The sequence below is a fragment of the Terrapene carolina genome, unplaced genomic scaffold (genome assembly GCF_002925995.2).
Source record: "Terrapene carolina triunguis isolate 2854851 unplaced genomic scaffold, T_m_triunguis-2.0 Scaffold89, whole genome shotgun sequence".
In the NCBI taxonomy this organism is placed as follows: Eukaryota; Metazoa; Chordata; order Testudines; family Emydidae; genus Terrapene; species Terrapene triunguis.
Genome location: NW_020664440.1, coordinates 32,431,998 through 32,450,940, shown reverse-complemented (window position 1 = coordinate 32,450,940; position 18,943 = coordinate 32,431,998). Strand labels below are relative to the sequence as shown.

The 18,943-nt window shown below is 58.6% G+C and overlaps 2 protein-coding genes across 4 annotated transcripts; one reads left to right on the top strand and one right to left on the bottom strand.

The window, feature by feature from the left end:
* Nucleotides 1-3,545, bottom strand: LOC112109648 (microtubule-associated proteins 1A/1B light chain 3C-like). Its single transcript, XM_024204232.3, has 4 exons — nucleotides 3,320-3,545; nucleotides 2,862-2,917; nucleotides 2,518-2,624; nucleotides 1-2,000 (listed from the first exon to the last, which is right to left on the bottom strand). The coding sequence occupies exons 1-4, from the start codon at nucleotides 3,378-3,380 to the stop codon at nucleotides 1,838-1,840; spliced, it is 387 nt and encodes a 128-aa protein (XP_024060000.1). The 5' UTR covers nucleotides 3,381-3,545; the 3' UTR covers nucleotides 1-1,837.
* Nucleotides 3,546-4,238: 693 nt separating this feature from the next.
* Nucleotides 4,239-15,808, top strand: LOC112109658 (dapper homolog 2-like). Of its 3 annotated transcripts, none has more exons than XM_024204244.3 (5): nucleotides 4,239-5,265; nucleotides 10,166-10,264; nucleotides 11,681-11,975; nucleotides 12,235-12,486; nucleotides 13,913-15,808. In XM_024204244.3, exons 1-5 carry the CDS (start codon nucleotides 5,077-5,079, stop codon nucleotides 15,223-15,225), a joined length of 2,148 nt encoding a protein of 715 aa, XP_024060012.1. In that variant the 5' UTR covers nucleotides 4,239-5,076; the 3' UTR covers nucleotides 15,226-15,808. The 3 variants fall into 3 exon arrangements, with proteins under 3 accessions (XP_024060012.1, XP_024060011.1, XP_024060013.1); XM_024204243.3 differs by having other exon boundaries at nucleotides 11,678-11,975; XM_024204245.3 differs by lacking the exon at nucleotides 10,166-10,264 and having other exon boundaries at nucleotides 11,678-11,975.
* Nucleotides 15,809-18,943: the final 3,135 nt, after the last annotated feature.

Below are 18,943 nucleotides of genomic sequence, written 5' to 3'. Positions count from 1 at the left end.
CCCAGGCTTCTGGCCAACTCCAGAGGGGAGACCCTTAAAGCCCCCCCTTCTGATGGGATTTCCAGCTTCAAACTGCTGTGGACCTACCTGCCTTAGCCAGACTCCAGAAGCAGCACAGGAAGATCTTGTGCTATGGAAAGGGGGCCTCCAAGATGCTTTGTACTAGGGGCAGAACTCCCACCCAGATGAGAATTAATTTGTAGGAAAGAATCAGGAAGAAGTTTTTCTACTCCCCTCTCAACTCTGAAGAGGAAAAATTCTCACACACAGTTCCAAGTCCCTCTTTACATCTGTCTGGTGCAGGAGTCTCTGGAATCAGACTGGGACTCCAGAGCAGGGTACAGAACAGGAACTGCCTATTTAGTGGATGCTCCAGCCTCCTCAGGCATGTTCCCAGAACATGAGAACAGATGCTTCCCCTCCCTGCAATAAATCAATCTTCCCAGCAGCAATGGAAGGAGAGGTCCTGGTACATGCACATGTTGTAGGGAGCAGGAAAGACACTAGCTGCTATCTCAGCCCCCTCCTGCTCTACACCATTAGAAGCCTTGGGTGCTTAGATAACACAGGCCTTTCTAACCCAGCTTTCCTTTGCCCACTTCCGAATCAGTGACAGCCGCCAGCAGAAAGCAGCCTATAATCTGTCTGAAATGAAGACAGGCTTCCAGCAGGGCCTCCAGGAGCTTTTACTAAGCCAGCAGCACTGGAGAGGAAAGCACACCGCACCAGCTAAACAACCCTCAGACTGGGGCCTGCTAAGCAGTTGTGGGTCCAGGACAGGGTCACCACAGCACAGAACCTCCCATCCAGGACAGGTTATTTGCACCAAGATAACAGGCCCAAGGGACCATGTGCTCTAAATACAGCTGTAACTGGTGCACTCCCCTCAGGCCTCTCTACTGACTGGCGGTATCATGAGCTGCTTGCACCTGGCAGGGGGGCTCTCAGTGCAGTCATTACTCTCAGCAACTGCAGTGGCTTAGCTATGCTGGATTGGATTGCCAGTCCCATTTCACACAGACAAGCATTTACAGAAACATGTTTAACAGGGTTAACTAGTGGTTACAGGGTATGCTTCTAAAGGGAACACATGTGCAGTCTAAAGGACAGACCATGCTTATTCCATGTGCAGGATTACCTTCCCTCCTGCACCACTCAACCTCCCTTACAAGAGAACCAGTCTACCCCACAGCTAGGGCTGCCCTTGAGGAGGTTCACCCCTGTTCAGGGAGGACAAGGGTCTCCGGTGGGTCAGCATTGGGGCTAGGAAAGTTGCTGGAAGATAAGTTTACTTCCTCTTATTCCAAAAGCTACCACCATGTGAGTTCTATCCCAAGGTCAGAGGGAACAGGCTGGGCTTTACCAGCCCCAGATGGTGCAGTAGGAACTTGGAGCCAGCACCAAGCAGTGTCCTACACCAGCCCTTAAGCAATGGGGTCCTATTGGTCTCACGGTGGGGGGGGGGGGGAAAATCACACTGGCACCAGTGCAAGAGGCTGGCAGGTGTGACTATCCCCACAACACAGAAAGGACTATCCCATGGGCACCGCATGACACAGGGTAAAAGCACTTGCTCTGAGCTAAAGGGGCCCTCACTCTGGGGTCAGATCTTTCCCTTTGGAGCAAGTCTATCCAGGCACCCACTTGGGGAAGGGAGGAAATGGGCAGGTTCCTTGGCATCTCAGCACACCAGGGTAGATGCCCCACTGGCCAGGTAGGAATATCATTCCTACTCTGACCGGAGGGGGTGGGATGACACCATTTACCAAGCAGCAACATTAGAATGGGCAAGAATGGCTCCTCTCAGAAGAGCAGGAGTCCGAGGCAACCAGTGGCCTTAGCCAAACATCTCCTGGGAGGCGTAGGTCATGTAGAGGAACCCATCCTCATCTTGGTTTAGTGTGTACACCTCAGCCATGGTGAGTGACATGCTGACCAGACTCCGGCTACCATCCACCAGCAAGTAGAATGACTGGGTGGAGCTGAGGGCCATCCTGTTCCTGGAGAAGCAAGAAGGCAGGAGAGCTGAGTCCCATCTGAGGGTAAGAAGGGAAAGCACTGACTGGTCTCCCCTGAGAGCACCCACTGCCTGCCTTGCCCAGGGGGGAACTGCACTACCTGGGCATTGCCTGCACTTGCTCACAGCCACCCCTGCACTTAACCCACAACAGCAGCCAAGGAGAACAGGGGTCCCTTACCCAGGGCACCCTGGAACAAGAAAGGGCTGTTCAGAGAGCTGCAGTCTCTGCATTAGCCTTTGGTAGCACCTCTCCCAAAGCTGTATGGCACCCCTGAAACACAGCCAGGGGCATCCTAAGGGGGATAATGACTGCCCAGGTCACAGCACCCCCCTATGGTGTCTCAGGTCAGAGAGAGAAGCAGGACCCAGCAGCACCTGGGGCACAGACACCAAGGGTGCAATACCAAGCCAGACCCCCACCTCCAATCAATCAATCAATCAATCTATCACACACACACACACACACACACACACACACCCCTCCTCTCTTCTCTTACCGGATAATGGTCACAAACTGCCCCATGGTCAGCTCCTGAGGGACCAGGAACTTGGTTCTATCCAATGCTGGCAGCACCTTCTCCTTGGGGTACCGCTCCAGGATCACCTGGAAAACAGACACGTGGGAAAGGGAGGAAGGCAGCACCCCTCCCCGAGGCCACGCTGCTGAGATGGGCACAGCCCCCCAACCCTTTCCCTGCACCTGCGGAGGGGGGGGGGGGGGAGAGAGAAGAGGTGAGGGACTATTTCCCACGCAGTGGCTGGTGTCCTTGGCCCCGGGCTACACGCTAAGCGCCCCCCACGTCCCACCTCCTCCCGCCAAGCGGCCGCCCTGCCCACTCACCGGGAGTTTGCTGGGGAACTTGGAGCGGACCGCTGCCACTTCGCGTTTCCTGGTAGCTGGAATGAGAAGCGGATCCGGGAAGGAGGGGCACAGTCACGGGGGCCGAGCCAGGGCTTCCCCCAGCAGAGCCCCCCGGAAATGGGGAGAGACCCCGCGCAGGCAGCACCTATTGAGATCTGGATACTCAGAGGGACCATCCGGGCCGGGCCGCCCCGCCGGGGGGGAGGGGGCAGGGGCAGGCAGCCAGCCCGGAGCAGGTCTCTCCGCACCCCAGCTGCAGGGGGAGCTCCAGCCCCCTTGTTTAGCTCCTGGGACTGGGGGCTCTCCGCTCCGAGCCCACAGAGGGGAAGAGGGCAGGGCACCCCAAGGTCCGCCCAGGGGCTTCCCTGCAGGGGACGCCCTACCCTCGAATTCACCAGTCTCTCCCTGCAGGGACCCGCCCAGGGCTCCTCTCTCACCGAAGCATTTCCGCTGCTTGAAGGGAGCGCGGGGCTCCCGGTTGCTGGTAACTGGCAGCATCCTGCAGGGCACTGAGCGGGGCTCGCCTGCCCCCGGAGCCCTTTAAATAGCGCCGCTTGCGCCGCAGCGCTGCCCCAGCTGCAGCAGGATCCCCCTGCAACTCGCCCCGCCCGCGGGGGAATCCCTAAGGCCAGGGCCCTGCTGCTACTGGGGAGCGCACGGGCCCTGACGGGACTGGGGGCTCCTGGTGGGGAGCAGGGCACTGAGGCGGGGGGAGAGTTTTTCTTCTCTATGGGCTGATTTTGCTTCTGCTCAGAGAAGAGGGAGTCTGTTAACTGTACCCCCCCCCATGATGGGGATGGAAGCGGTTATCTGTTAATTGCCCCTGTCCTCTATGATGGGGGAACAGAGGGGCCGAGGGGTCTTGTTAATTGCCCATGCCCCACATGGATGGGGGTTAGAGAGGAGTCTGTTAATTACCCCTGCTCTCTATGGTAGAGGGGTCAGTTAATTGTCCCCTATGATGGGGATAGAGGGGGATCTGTTAATTGTCCCCACCACCCATGGATGGCGATAGAGAGGGAGGTGTATTAGTTGCCCCTGCCCCCAGTGGTGCCCCCACCTCCGACACCCCATGCACGTCCAGCGGCTAGAGGGGAATTCGGGCGCATGGTTATTGAATCCCTTCGCCTGGCTCCGTTAAGAGCCGCAAGCAGGAGCCCACATGGCTGGGCCCCGGGGTGGAAGAGGGGGAGCGAGAATGGACGAACAAGCCCAGGCACGGACTCACAGTCACTCCCAAGGCCCACCCCCACCCCCCCGCCAAGGTGGGGGCCGGGCCTGGGGCTGCTATGGGAGGTGTCGCTGGTCCGGGGCATGGGGAAGTGACCTGTCCCCAAGGGAGCTGCGGCTATATTTGGGGGAGAATCTGCCCCTCACTGGGGGAAGGATTTTGGGACATTGACCCCTCGCAGGATTTGGATGGCATTTCACCCTCCCATGGGGTAATGGGGGCCTGTGCCCCCTACGCTGTATTCTGGGGGGTGCAGTGGGGTTATTTTACCCCTCGGGGTGTGTCTGGGGGCATTTGCCCCATAGTGCATTTGAGGAAGGGTCTAATGGGTTTTTGGCCCCCTGGTGCACGGGGGGGGGCCGAGGGGATACAGGATTTACCGTCTACTCCCCCTCTGATCCTAACTTCGTTCTACGAAATGTTTTGCCCGGGTCGGACCCAATCAGGAGCCCGGGGCCTTTGGCCCCGCCCCCACGTGACTCTTTCAAAACCAGCCCCTTTGTTTGAGCTGCTGTGTGTGTGCTGAAAGTCCCTGGCAAGAGGAGCCGGTGGCGGTTTCTGGGGGTTGCCTCTGTGCGTCCAGCTCCCCCATGGTGCATGCAACTTATCGTCCCCCAGCCTGTTCCCGGTGCATGCGACTTACCAGCACCCCTGCTGCCGGTGGATGTAATTTACTCTCCCACCCATCCTGCCCCGTGCATGCAATTTACCCCCCTCCCGGCATCCTGCTCCTGCTTGCGGTGCACATTTCCCTCTGCAGCTGCTGTACCCGGTGAGTCCTGGTTGCTGCACCTCCTTCCTCGCCCAGTCGATCCTGCCCCTGGTGCATACACTGCCCCTAGTTCTATTTTTTTCCTATTCCCGGTGTATGTACCTCCCCAGGAGCTGCGCCCCCAGCCCCTTCCCCGGTGCAAGCCCCCACCCCCACCCCGCTGATCGGTGCCGCTTGCCCCGGCGGTCCTCATGGCCCGCAGAGCTGTGCCGCCCTCCCTCTGGTCCGGGAACGACCGAGTGCGGATCGGGGAGCGGCTTCAGGCCAGCCTGGCCGGGATCCTGGAGCTGGGGCTGCTGAGAGAGACGCAGAAGGGAACCGTGGAGAGCGCCCTGGGCATCGGGGAGCCGGCGGGAGCTGTCCCAGGGGGGCAGCGACAGGTGAGAGCGGAGCGGGGGGGGATGCATGGGCCAGGGAAGGGATTGTTGGGTTTAGTATGCGGGGTGGGGTGGTGCTGTTGGCCTGTGATATACAGGAGATTACATGATCTGGCCTTAAACTCTGTGACTCAGCGGGAGGGGCTGATTATGAGAGGGGGGGAGCATGGGTAGCTGGGGTACAGGTAGGAGAACTTGAGCTAGGTGTATGGGATGGGGGCACAGGGAGGGTGTGTGGGGTACTGGAATATGGAAAGCTGAGAGGATGGGGATGGCTCTGGGTTAGGAGTGGGGTGTGGGGGAGGAACATGGGAGCTGAAGTAGGAGTGGGGGGGGGGAAGCTATGGTTGGTGTAACTATGGTGTGATTGGAGGTGTGATGGTGCAGGACTGGGGGTGCGATATGTAGGCTGGGGCATGAGTGAGAGGGCAAAGGGGTATGCTGGAAGGGAAGGGGCAATGGTTGCTGTGACCATGGGGAGGTTGGTTGCAGGGTTAGGGTCCAGGGGAGTTCTGGGGGGCCAGGATACAAGTGGGGGAGCTGGAGGGCTCAAGGGCTTTGAGCAGGCTGGCATCCCAGGACTCTGCCCTGGATAGTGTGTGCCCCAGTTGGAGAAAAAAATTCTTTTTGCAGCAAGCAAGCCAGGAAAGCTCCCCAAATGCAACAACTTTCAGTCTGTGGAACAGCCCTGGGGGCTGCCAGCCCGGACCCAAGCTGTGCCTCTCCAGCCCTATGCCCTGCCTCTGGGAGTGGCTCAGATGGCTTAAGGGAAGGCACAAGAAACTCCAGTGTGGAGGACTATGTCCTGCCCATGAGGAACCCCCTGCTCCCTTAGGGGCTGGGTTGTGCCCTGAGGCTGAGGAGTCTGCATCCCTTATAGCCTCTTCTCCTGTCTGACATACCTGGACATGTTCCCATTATCCACAGATGTGTCCAGCCCTTTTGTGAATCCTGCTAGGCTCTTGTCCCCAGTCATATCTTGTGGCAGTGAGTTCCACAGACTAATTCAGTGCTTGTTTCCTTTCTTTGGTGTTAAATGTATTGCCTCTTTAATTTCACTCAATGTCTCTTTGTTCCTGCATCAACTTTGGGGGTGAATGGAGTCCCCAGTCTGCCTTCTCTATGCCAGTTACTATTTTGTGTAACTCTCTGATGTCCCTTATCTGAACTAAACAGCCCCAGTCTCTTCCAACTTTCCTTAGACTGAAGTCTCTACCTGTCTTCTAATTCTGGTTTGTATTTTCACCCCTCCCAATTCCACTTCCTCCTTTTTGTGGATAAAGTTTGTGTAGCAGCTCTCTGGCATGTGGAGGAGTTGGTAGGTTCATAGCCTGATGCTGGACAGCCTGTTTTGTGAGTTGTTTCTTATAAATTCTCTTTAGCCACTGCTTGAATGCAGCCACGTCTGGTGTGGGCTGGGGCAGCTTATCGAACAACACATTGCAATGCTGCTCAACGGCTTAGGAGAGGAAGGAAAAGAGAATCCATGATCCCTCTTAGACTGTCTCGTCATATAGGATATATGCAGTGTTGTAGTCATATGGGTCCTAGGATATTAGAGAGACAAGGTGGGAGAGGTAATATCTTTTATTGGACCAACTTCTCTTGGTGAGAGAGACAAGCTCTTCTTCAGGTCTGGGAAACATACTCAGAGTGTCACTACTAAGTACAAGGTGGAACAGATTGTTTAGCGTAAGTAGTTACATATTTCAAGGCACCATTCAAGGTGAAGTGGCCTGTTAATGACTTATGCTAAACAATCTGTTCATTCTTGTATTTAGCGGTGACACTCTGAGGCCATGTCTACACTACAGAATTATAGAGCTACCACAAGTAATTACTTCGCTTGTGTGTGTGTCTATGCCAGGGGTCGGCAACCTACGGCATGTGTGCCAAAGGCGGCACGTGAGTTGATTTTTACTGGCACGCTGCTGCCAGCCGGGGTCCCGGCCACTGACCCCGCTCAGCCCCCTGCCTGCCTGGGTGAACGTAATCCTAGGCTGGCAGCGGGCTGAGCGGGGCTGACGGCCAGGATCCCGGCTGGCAGGAGCCGGCAGCCGGAACTCCAGACCGTCAACTGGCTGAGCCGCTCAGCCCGCCGCCGGTCTGGGGTTCCGTCTGCCGGCCCCACAAAGCCAGCTGCTGGTGTAGGGTTCTGGCCGCCGGCCCCTTGCCAGCCAGGGTCCCGGCCCAGCTCAACTCGCTGCTGGCCTGAATGGACGGAACCCCGGGCCGGCAGCGGGCTAAGCGGCTCAGCGCTCTGCCGGCCTGGGGTTCCGTCTGCCGCCTGTGCTGCTGGTCTGGGGTCCCGGCTGCCGGCCCCGCTCATCCCGCTGCCGGCCTGGGTGAACGGAAACCCAAGCTGGCAGCGGGCTGAGTGGGGCTGACGGCCAGGACCCCAGCTGGCAGGAGCCGGTGGCCGGAACTCCAGACCGTCAGCTGGCTGAGCCACTCAGCCTGTCTCGGGTTCCAGCTGCCGGCCCCGCTCAGCCAGTTGCCGGCCTAGGTGAACGGAACCGCAGCCGGCAGTAGGCTGAGCGGGGCCAGGACCCCGGCTGCCAGGAGCTGGCGGACAGAACCCCAGACTGGCGGCAGGCTGAGCCGCTCAGCCTGCTGCCGGTTTGGGGTTCCGGCTGCCGGCCCCTTGCCAGTGGGGTCTCGCCCCGTTCAGCCCACTGCTGGCCTGGATGGACAGAACCCCAGGCCGGCAGCGGCTGAGTGGGGCCGGCGGCCGGGACCCCAGCTGGCAGGGGCCTGCGGACAAAACCCCAGACCGGCAGTGCGGGTCGCAGATGGAACCCGAGACCGGCAGCGCGCTGAGCCGTTCAGCCCACTGCCAGTCTGGGGTTCCGTCCGCCGGCGCCTGCCAGCCGGGGTCCCTGCCACCACCCCCGTTCAGCCCGCTGCCAGTCTGGGGTTCTGTCAGGAGCCCCTGTAAATGTAAAATTTATTTTGGCACGGGAAACCTTAAATTATTGAAGACTTGGCACGCCACTTCTCAAAGGTTGCCGACCCCTGGTCTATGCTTTGCACTTTGTGTCTGTGGTGCATGTTCTCCACAGGAGCGCTTGTATCGATTATACTGTCAGCGTGGGGCAGCTCCTGAAAGCCAGTAACAGTCGACATGAGCAGCACAATGTCTACACTGACACTGCGTCGACTGACTACATCGACCGTGACTCTACGCCGCTCGTGGAGGTGGAGTTTTTAATTCAGCATAGCGGGGCAGTTACATTGGCAGGAGTGAAATTTAAGTATAGACACTTCTATAGTTAGGTCGACATAAGCTGCCTTGCCTCAACCTAACTCTGTAATGCAGACCAGACCTGAGTACATTTCCCAGACCTGAGGAAGAGCTCAGTGTAGCTTGAAAGCTTGTATCTCTCCCCAGTGGAAGTTGGTTCAATAGAAGATATTACCTCACCCATCTTGTCTCTTATCATATAGGAGGCAGCGTTTTGTGCCTCCCTCATCTGCCCTGTGCCATGGGACCTAACTAAGGGGTGGTGTGTGCTCTGCCGTACTGGGGCTGGGCTGTTTGCGTTTCTCAGCCTGCTTTGTCTGGAATGGATGTGCCCTCGTTTGTACAGTCAAAGCCCCAGGACTGGGGATTTGGAGCCTTGTGGGGCTTCAGGGGAATTCTTGGCATCTCTTCTGACTCTGTTTGTCCTGAGGCTGGGAGCTGAGCTGCAGGGAGGGGGATTCAGGCCTAGGCTGCTGACCTGGCCTTGGCAGGTTGGTCTCTGTGGATTTGGCTTGCAGGGAGGTGGGCGTTGGCTGGCCAAGCCCTGTGTGTATTAGAGGAAACAAACCACCTGTTGTTTACAGTGCTCACTTGCTTCCTGCCTGGCTATCCTCCCAGCTCAGCTCTGCGCTGGCGTGGGCAGTGCCAGCTTCTCTGTCGGAACCGGAGTCTTCTCCTAATAAGAAACGGGGGAAACGTCAACTAGCCAGCTCCAGTGTAAACTAACCCTGGGACAGGCAGCAGGCTCCTCCCTCCATCCCTGCCCTGCACACCTGGCATGCGGGGGGAGGGGAAATAGGGGAGAGCTGCCCCAGGGCAGCCTGGCTGGTGCATGCCTGCTTATGCATAGTAATACACACAGCTGTGCCTGTACTGGGGGGAAGAGGATATCTGAATAGCTGGGAGTCAGCGACCGGCCCCCTCGCAGGGACAGCAGTGAGGCCAGACCTGGCTTTCAGGACCAGCCTGGCTTAAGGCCAGCAGAGGCTTTGAATAACCAAATGGGTTGGGTGGAGGCATTGAGTCAGGGGCAGGTGGTAGAAATATCAGTGTGGTCTGGCTGTTCTCCAAAGTGAATGGTGCACGTGTGGACCCTCCATGCACACCCTGGGCACCCCAGCAAGCCCCTGCCTGCACACCCCTTCCCCCGAACCTTGAAATCTTGTATATGCTCCCTCCGCTCTGCCTGTGTGGAGCATGTGTCTCTCTGCTTCAGTAGGTAAGATGGAGGCGGGGGAGGGCTCACACAAAGGCAACAGCTGCCCGGCCTGGGAGGGAGGGATGGAGCTGAGCTGAAAGGCAGAAAGGGGCCTCTGGGCTCATGTTTCACTCCTGCCGCCAGCTTGGCTCTGGGGCCCTCCCCCCTCTTCCTCACTGGCTTCCCTAGCCTGGCTGTTAGTGGGACTTGGGGGAAGTCCCATTCCCCGCCCGCCCCTGCAGGAGAGGCCAGGCATGTGGAACAGTAGGGATGATGCTATGGAGCATGCTCCCTAATGGAACAGGTCACCCTAGCTGGTGCTGGGGGCCGTAGGGCAAGGCCTGGGTGTATCTGGGGCCATAGGCTGGGGTGGGTTGGAGGGAGCAGCACCTGTTTTCCACTGTGATTTCCCCCCCACCACCATATTGCCTCACTGTTTTTTTTACCCTCTTGAACCCCAGAGTCCAATAAAACCTGAGCCAGCCCCTCCTCTTGGGGGGAAGCCACAGGGCCCCCCAGCTCCACGTCAGCCAGGATACAGATCTGCAAACATCTCTGGGGTAAGAATGACAGGGCCAGCCTCCTCCCCCGCCCATGGAGGAAGGGGGATGGATGGGAGGTTGAGGTAAAGTGCAGGGAGCTGGGGAAGGTTGTGATCTTATCAGTACTTCTAATCACCAGCCTGGGGTCAAGGTGCATCATCCCTTGGCCTCCTGAACTCCTCACCTGGCTGTGGTTGCTGCTGCTTCCCAGTTCCTGGGGTGGGCAGGGAGGCCCCTGCCTGCCAAGTCCTGTCCAGCGGGGAGAGAGCTAAGACACTCTGTGCTGGGGGTGCAGTGGCCAAGCTGTACGCCACCCCCACACCTGGGGGGAGATTGGGAGCAGCTTGCCCTCCCTTAGCCTCCCATCCATTGGAGGTGCCTCCGGGCTGTTTCCCAGCTAGGGATGTGTCTAAAGCTGCTGCAGGGGGGAACATCTGCATAGGTGGAGGAAGCCTTGCCTAGTGGGTTGAGCACGTGGCTGTGTGCAGGACTCCTGGGTTCCCTTCTCAGCACTGCTGCTTGGTCTGTGCCACCTGGGGCAGGTTCTGTCTCTGCCTGTCACTGTAAGGGAGGCTGATGCTGCCTGACACCTGCCTGGGAGCTGTGGGGGCTAATGGGCAGGGTGCTCTGAGCCTGGGAAGCACCAACAGTAGCTTTGCAGAGCTCACTCAGCAGTGGGCTCCCTTCTCCCTTGGGCAGCTGCTCTTTGGGGCAGGGCCAGGCTTCTGGCTCATTGGGGCACTGGAGCCTAGACATGCCTCACAAGCTGCAGCTTAGAATTGGTTTAAAACCCGATAGGGCTAAACTGGCACCGCACGTGTGTGCAGACGCAGGAAACTGGTTCTGTCCCTTCAGCCTGCTCCTGTAAATGTGCCTTCAGCAGTGACACCATGCTGAGCCAGGTTTGAATCAATGGGAGGCCATGCCTGCAGCACCGATCAGTACCTCAACGCCTTAGTTCAACCTGTGCAACTCCCTGTGTGGACCAGAGCTTACTGGAGTGCAGTGCCAGCACAAAGGGGGGAAAGGGGCCTGCTCTTCAGGAGGGAGGAAGGGTCCTCTGCAGTGATGGGGGTGGGGCTGATCTCGGAAGGGTTCCGGGAGTCTCTGTGGTGCCCAGAACAGTGATTGAAGGGAGCCCCCTCAATGGGGGAGGGTTCTCTGTGTGATGGGAGCCCTGATCTTGCTCAGGTAGCGGGGTCTATTCAGTGCCCAGCAGGCCGGGAGGAGGGAGTCTGGGGTAGAGTTGGGGGCCTGTGCAATGCCCAGTGCCATGGAGGAGGCCCAGTTGTAGTTGGGGATGTGCTCTGCCAAGCTCCTTGCAGAGACACAGGGCTGGGGCTGGCCCTGGATGCCAGGGCCCCGAGTGGCTGGTGGGTTTGGTGGCTGCTGGCATCTCTCTGACTAACCCTGTTCATGCTTCTGCCACAGCAGGGATGGGGCAGTCTGGGGGCTAAGGAACCGCTGCCCCCAGCTAAGCTGGACCGGAGCAAGTCTGAGGACCTGCTGGGCATCCCTGAGAAGCCATGTGTCTCCTACTGTTCCTCCGAGAGCATCGACGTGGGACGCCAAGCCGGGAACAGGGACAGCAGAACGCCAGTGACGAGCCTGGCCTTGAGAACCGCCGGCTCCAGCGAGCAGCTGCTGCTCCCCAAGAGGCCCAGGGCACAGACAGAGCTTAGCTTCACTGCACCAGAGATCTCAGAGGCCGACTCCAGGCCCAGCTCAGGTATGTCCAGCCGGGATTTGGGCCCTGGCAACCAGGAGCGACAAGGCACCAGGGCCTGCTCAACCTGGGTGGTGTGTGATGCGAGCAGAGGCTTCGAGCTGGGCCATGTATCCTGTCAGGATCGTCCTCCACAACCCAGAGTCCCTGGGACTTGTTAGTGGGGGACTCTGCCGGAGGAGAGACCCATCCTGTTCAGGGCTGGCGGGGGGAGAGATAAGGACAACCGGTCCCCTGCAATGAACCTCTTCTCTTGCCCCAGGGTTCTACGAGACCAGCGAGATGGGCTCCCTGTCCGACTCCTCCACGTCCATGCACAGCGAGTGCCCGGGAGGCTCGCACTGCAGCGTCGGTTCCCTCTCCCACCTCCCAGGCCTACGGGACAGTGGCTGTTCACGGCCACGCTCCACTGACGAGGCCACCGTCCGGCTTCTCGACCTCCGGCTGCAGCGGGTAATGGCACCCAATGCTCCCAGCAGCCCCCATGCTGCTGCCAGGAGACCAGTCTCAACAGGTAAGAAGGAAACAGCCAGCTCAGGGTGCGGAGCCCTGCTGCCAGCCAGTAGGATCCTGGGAGTAACAAGGTGGGAGCATGACCCTGAACCTGGCGGGGGGAGCTGACTGATTCTAACGTCCCCATTCCCACAGGGGCTCTGGACACCCTGCCAGGTGCCGTTGATGCCCCCAGACCCATGGCAGGGTCAGTGCAGGACTGTCCCATACCGCCCGTTCTCTGATTTTCTGCATCCCAGGCAGGGATGGGGCCTGCCTGCTCCCCACTGCCTCACAGATACTCCAGGAGCATTGCGCTGAGTTGTCACAGATCTCAAGACCAGGAAAGTGCTGGACAGCCTGGCCCAGGGACTCCTGTATGTAGCTTGCCACTCATGGCTGAGCTAGAGCATGCCTACAAGGCCTGGTCTGCACTAGAAGGCCTCAGCGGTGTAAAACCCCACCCCCTAACAAGTGTAGTTCGCCCCAGTGCGGCTGCAGTTATACCAGCATAAAGGTGCCGTACCCCAGGAGAGTTTATTCCAGGAACAGCTAAACCAGGTCAGTGTAACCACATCCCCACCGGGGAAGGGATGCTCTATGCTTTCACTACACCAGTATGGCTACAGTGAACAAGGCCTTAGAATCCTGGGCTTAATTTACAGCCCCCACCCCATGTCCCACTCTCCCTTGTGATGGGGAAATCAACCATCTCCCTGGGTCTGTTCAATGGCTAATCACTCTCCCTTTTAACAATGTGCTTTCCATCTGGTCCAAGGCCAGGTCTGTCATTGCCGGTGTAGCTATCCCCATAGGCTGTCCCTGTGTACTACACCAGCAAAACGGCTCTTGTGCCAGCGTAGTTTATTCCAGCCCCACCAAGTGCACACAGCTCTACTGGCAAAAGGCCTTTTTGGGTGGCAAAACTGCAGCTATGCTTGGGCTTTTGCTGGCACAGCTATGTTGAGTGAAGGATGATTTTTTTTCACCCTTCTCCCTGACAGAGCTGTGCTGGCAAAAGCCATAGTGTAGACACAGTTATACCAGCTAAAAAGGCCTCTTCCTGGGGGAACTGATTTTGCTGGGGAAACTGGTCTAAGCTGCACCTCCATTAGGAGGGACTGCTGGGGTAGCTATGCCTGTATATCTGTACCAGCTGACCCTTCCTAGTGGGGACAAGGCCCTGGTCTCGAGGCAGGTTTTCAGCCCTTGACTTGTTCTCCTAGCTCTCCTCTCAACCCGCATTGTTGCCCCGGGATCCCTGCCAGTGCCCGTGGTCACCCCTAGGTCACCACTTAGCCAAGCTGTGTCCAGCTCAGATACTGGGTCCAGTTTGGTACAGCCAAGCCCCATGTCATGCAGGGAATATTGGCCCAGGCACCTGGTGACCCCTGCCAGGCCAGAGCCTGTCTCTGATCCAGGGTGCCTGCTCTCTACTCTCTCCACAGGGGACCTGGAGTTCCTGCTGAGCCTGGGTGAGCTCTCTCCAGCCTTCCCTCAGCTCCTACAGTACAAGTGCGACCTGGTGTCCCGCAGCACCAGCGAGATCTACCACTACCCCAGCCCGCTGCATGCCGTGGCCTTGCAGAGCCCACTCTTTACCAGCGGCCTGTCCCGAGGCCCATCCCAGGAGGACCTCAGCGAGCGGGCAACCATCCCCACTGTACAGGAGGGCTCTCCCCAGAGTGGGACAGCCCCCTCAGAGGAGCAGCGCCAGGTCCAGCTGGACCGTTACATCGCCAAGCTGGTGCTGAGGTACAGGTGTCGGTCAGCGGCTAGTCGCACAGAGCCTGGCTACCTGGCAGGGCACCAGAAGAGCCAGTCCATGTCATCGGTCTGTGGCTCCCCGCTGGGAGCTGGGCCGCTCCCCGGCTGGAAAATCCGCAGGCGCATTTCTACCTGCTCCCACCTCCGCTCTCCAGAGGGGCCCGACAGCTCCCAGGCCCTGGACGGCCCAGGGGGCCGGGGCTCCACCGCCTCCTCTGTGGGGTCCAGCGAGCGTTCAATGGGGTTGCTCCTGGAGCAGCTCTCGCTGTGCCGGGAGCAGCCAGAGGGAGCCGGCTGGGCTGAGGCCTCGTCCTGTCATCCCCATGTGGTCAGGGTCAAGGCCTCCTCCAGGAAGGCCCTTGGCACTGAGCGGGAGCGGCTGTACAAGGGCAGGCATGCCTCGCGGGAGTTGGTGAAGGCAGGCGAGGGTGCGGAGCGCAGCTGGCTCAGCCCGCGGGAGCTGCTTCGCAGGATCAGCCTCCGGCGCAGGCCGGCTCTCCGGGCAGAGGGCGGGAGCCGCTGCAGCTCAGAGGTGAACGTCCGCACACCGAGGCCTGTGTATCGCTGCAGCTCCCAGCGCTGCCTGGAGTCCCCGGGCAGACACAAATGGGCATCCGTCCTGGAGATCTCCAGCCAGGCCCTGGGGAGGCCGAAAGCCGAGCCCTTCCCCCCACCAAGCCGCCAGCTGGCCTTCTCCACAGACTCCTGCTTCCCTGATTGCAGCCAGCTGGAGCTGCAGCCACAGCGGGCTGAGGGCAGCAGTGCCTCCAGCCTCAGTGAGGTGGATGCTGTCAGCCTGAATGGGGATTGGCGACTGCGGCAATTGGGCCAACCCGGGGCCCGCCCGCTCCATGCCTCTGCCACACTGGATTCCAGCAACCTGGCCATGGCCAGCTTCAAACTACACAGGACCCGCTCCTTCAAGGAGCTGAAGAGGATGGTGAGCCGTTCCCTCAGGCCTCTGGCTCCCAAGGCCAGTGGAGCCTCCAAGTGACCTCCTCTAGCTGCAGGCTGCTCCCAAAAGCCATGTGGCAAAACCCCCAGCTAGCCCCATCCTTTGGGGGGGGGGGACCCCGTTTACTGGGACTGCCTCCTCCCCACAGAGTCTTCACCGTCCCCTCTTCATGTCTCTTCTCTGTGGTAGACAGCCGACTGGAATTGGCAGGGCCTGGTGCTTCACCCACCCTGATCGCCGACAAGTTGGGGAGGGGATTTAGAAGCAGCCCCTGCCCAATGCTGGCAGAGCTGCAGTGACAAGGCTGGCACAGGGGCACCCTCTCCCTACAGTATGGACAGGCCAGAGCAGCCTTCTCCCTGAGAGGCAGGAAGCTTGAAATGGCGCCCCAACTTCTAAGGGTAGGACGGCAGGAGTCCCACTGGGCTCTAGGGACTGTATCTGGGCCCCTAGCGTGGGCTTGAAATCAAATGTTCAACAGGTACCATAGGCCCCTGCGTCTCCCATAACCTAGGTGTGTCTGGGTGCTGTTGTCTGCCCAGCTGCAGCAGGCAGGCGCTCTGTGTAGGTGGAGCTACCTGGCTCTGGCTGCACCAAGGAGCCTCATTGCTGGTGTCAATTCTAAGTGAAAAAAAAAAATAAAAAATGAATGTGAAGGATTTGGAGGGTGTTTTAGAACCCGGGGGGGTGGTGTCTGCTGGCTTGGGAAGGGCAGTGCCCCACTCCAGTGTTAAATGCTGGCCAAGAAGGCAGCGGGTGCTCTCTCTCTCTCCATGCATAGGCTGTTTTATGAGCATGGGTGCTCACATGCAACCCTTCCCTGGCTGTTACAGCCAAGCCCTGCATTTCGTTAGCTGCTGTGGCCTTAGCCTTGGCTGGGGGTGCAACCCAGTCGGCTGTTGGCAAAATCCCTGGGCACTCCCTACCTTAATGCCCCCAGCTTACCGGGGAGAGAGGATAAGATCCTTGCTGTTGTTGGGAGGACTTACCCTAAGGGCAGCATTTAGAATAAGTCCAGGCAGCACCTGTGGAATGGCAGCGGGGGGCTGTGAACTGGACCCCCTGCTCTATTTCATGCTGCTGCTGCTTGTCAGATGCTGCTTGTATTAACCCCATGCCAGCTGCCTCCATGCTAATAACTCCCCCTCAGAGCCCAGCACTTGTCCGTGGAGCTGGGAGGAAACCCCAGCTGTAAGGTGCTTCTCTAGGTGAAATTCAGTAGTCAGCCTGTTCATCACATGGGGTTTACCAGGTGTGTGGGCCCAGGGGCTGGCCTGCACAAGTGAGACCTTCCACTCCTTTCTCACAGGCTCCTTGCACCCCGTAGCTTGGCCTTCCTGGCCCTTGCTTCATCACTCCTGCTGGTGCCCTGTTGGCTTGTGCATTAATTCTGAGCCTAGGAGGGAGAGGAGAAAGACCCACCAACAGTAGTGCTGCCCTCCCTGAACCTCTCACCTGCACATCCCCTGCTTGGGGAGGGGTTGGCTGTTGCTCTTGGAGAAAAGGGAATAAGCAAGGGGGGATAGTAAAGGGTTGGCCCCATTACTGCATGAGGTAGAGTCACAGACTGTTTAAGGCCACAGCAGGCAACTGGATCATCAGGCATGAGGCACCAACTAGAGCAGTTCACTGCATTGAATCCAATACCTCTTGATGAAAGCATCTTCCAGACAGGCTGCCTGAGAGTCTGGAAACCTCAGGAGATGGGGGAATCTACCCCCTACTTGGGAGTTGTTCCAATGGTAAATCACCCTCCCTAGGAAAAAATGTGGCCCTTAATCAAGTCACCTGTCTCTTTACTAAACAGAGCGAGCGCCGTCAGTTTCTCTAGGTTAGGCACTTCTCTCGCCCTCAAATAGAGTCTGTGGCTCTTCCCTGCATGCTGGCCAAGGCCCTGCTTAAAATGTGCATCACAAAACTGGATGCAGGATTGTGGGATCAGTCTCCCCAAGGCCACAGCTAGGCAGCTTGTTGGGCGTATAGAAGAGAGGAGCGTGGCCTTTCTGAGATATTGTGTAATGACCTGCCGGGCTCTGCTACAGCTGCAATACCTTTTCCCCCATTTCATGGGGCTGCAGGGTGCTGGAAAGAGGCATCCACTTCTCCAGTCAGTTGTTTATTTCTCCTGTATGAACCTTGCCCTGTTCTGCACGACACCACACAGAGAAGGGAGAGAACTTGGCCCTGGCATGAGCCATGGCACCTGCTTCACAGTGGCACAGCCAGAAAGGGCAGGAGAGTCGCTTACCTGCTCAGGAAGGGAACTAGGAATGTCCCAGGCTTGGATTTGGCCTGGGCAGACTGAGCACAGTGAATGTAGGGACTGGGCTGTGCAATGGCTGACCTACAATGCAGAGGCCTTGGCTACATACAAACTGGTTGAATTAAAGTGCAGCAAGACCCTGGGTGGAATGCTCTTGGCAGCTCCTAATCTGCTTCAGCTGCACTGAAACTGGAGTGTCCACATGGAGCTCTGCAGCTGTTCAAGTGAACCAGTCTTCACTGGTGTCACCCTCTGTGCAGACAAGCCCCCTTGGCCCCAAACCCTGATCAAGAGGGGCCGTTCCCCCGTAGCTTGGCTGCCAGGGCCCTTGGACCCATTCTGCCCCCGTTCCCACCCCAGCCCCTGCTCCTGTCCCCTCTCCCGCCCCAGCCCTTGTTCCTACTCCTGCCCCAGCCCCTGATCCTGGCCTTGTTTAAAACAAAACAATCTTCCTGTAGACCCTAGCGATTGTTGTCAGGCAATCCCACAGCCTTATCTAGCCCCTGGGAGCCCGGGGCCCTGGCTTCACGTTACCTGGCCATGACCTCAGTCACAGCCTCACACCCCTGTGCTCTTATCTCCCTGGGGCAGTTGCCAATACGAGGGGTGGTGGAGCAGGTCCCTGCTCCTGGCTGGGTTGGATCAGCTTGTCACCTGAGAAACCTGCACTTCCTACCTGGAGTGGATCCCTGGCTCTTCCCTCCTGCCCCTCCACCCTCTGGGGCTGACTCCAGCAGGCCAGGCAGAGGGGCTGCTGCACCAGGCATGCTAGTGCAGGAGGCTAAGCCCAGCTCTCAGGACAGAGGTGGTTGGGGGTCACCCTCTGGGATGGAGCAACTCCATGCACTGGCCTCACCTTAGTACTCTTTAGCCTGGGCCCTGGGGCTGAGAAGCTGGGGCAGCACCAGCAGTTTGCTGGTGACTTGGTGTTTGCACGTTGCAGGGGGAGGAGGGACAAGAGCAAGGGGGGAGCTGAGAAGAATCAACAGTCCCATTTCCCAGCTGTCGGCAGCCTGGGGGGAGCTGTTTGCTTAAGCAACAGGGAGGAGCCAGGGCGTATGGATGGCAGGAATGAAGGATGTTTGCTAGGATGGGAGGGCTAGGGGAGGAGGAGTCAGGCTTGTTGCAGGACCTGACAAAACAGAGCCCTTGGGAAAGAAGCCATGAGCCCCCCAGAGCAGATCTCCCACCTGGCTGCTTGGAATGAGCCAGACAGTGTGGGCTCCAGGCCCAGCTCTGATATGAGCAGCCAAAATGTCAGAACCTGAAATGCAGCTGCCCCCAGGGCCGGCTCTACTGTTTTTGCCACCCCAAGCAGCGTGGGGGCAGTCAGTGTGCCGTTAGGGCAGCACAAGGCGCCGGCGGCAATTCGGCGACAGCTTCTGTCTTCAGCCGGAAGACAGAAGCCGCCAAATTGCTGCCGCGGGCAGCTGAACATAGAAGCTGCCGCCAAATTGTTGCCACCGCCATGGAAACGTGCCTGCCGCCCTAACG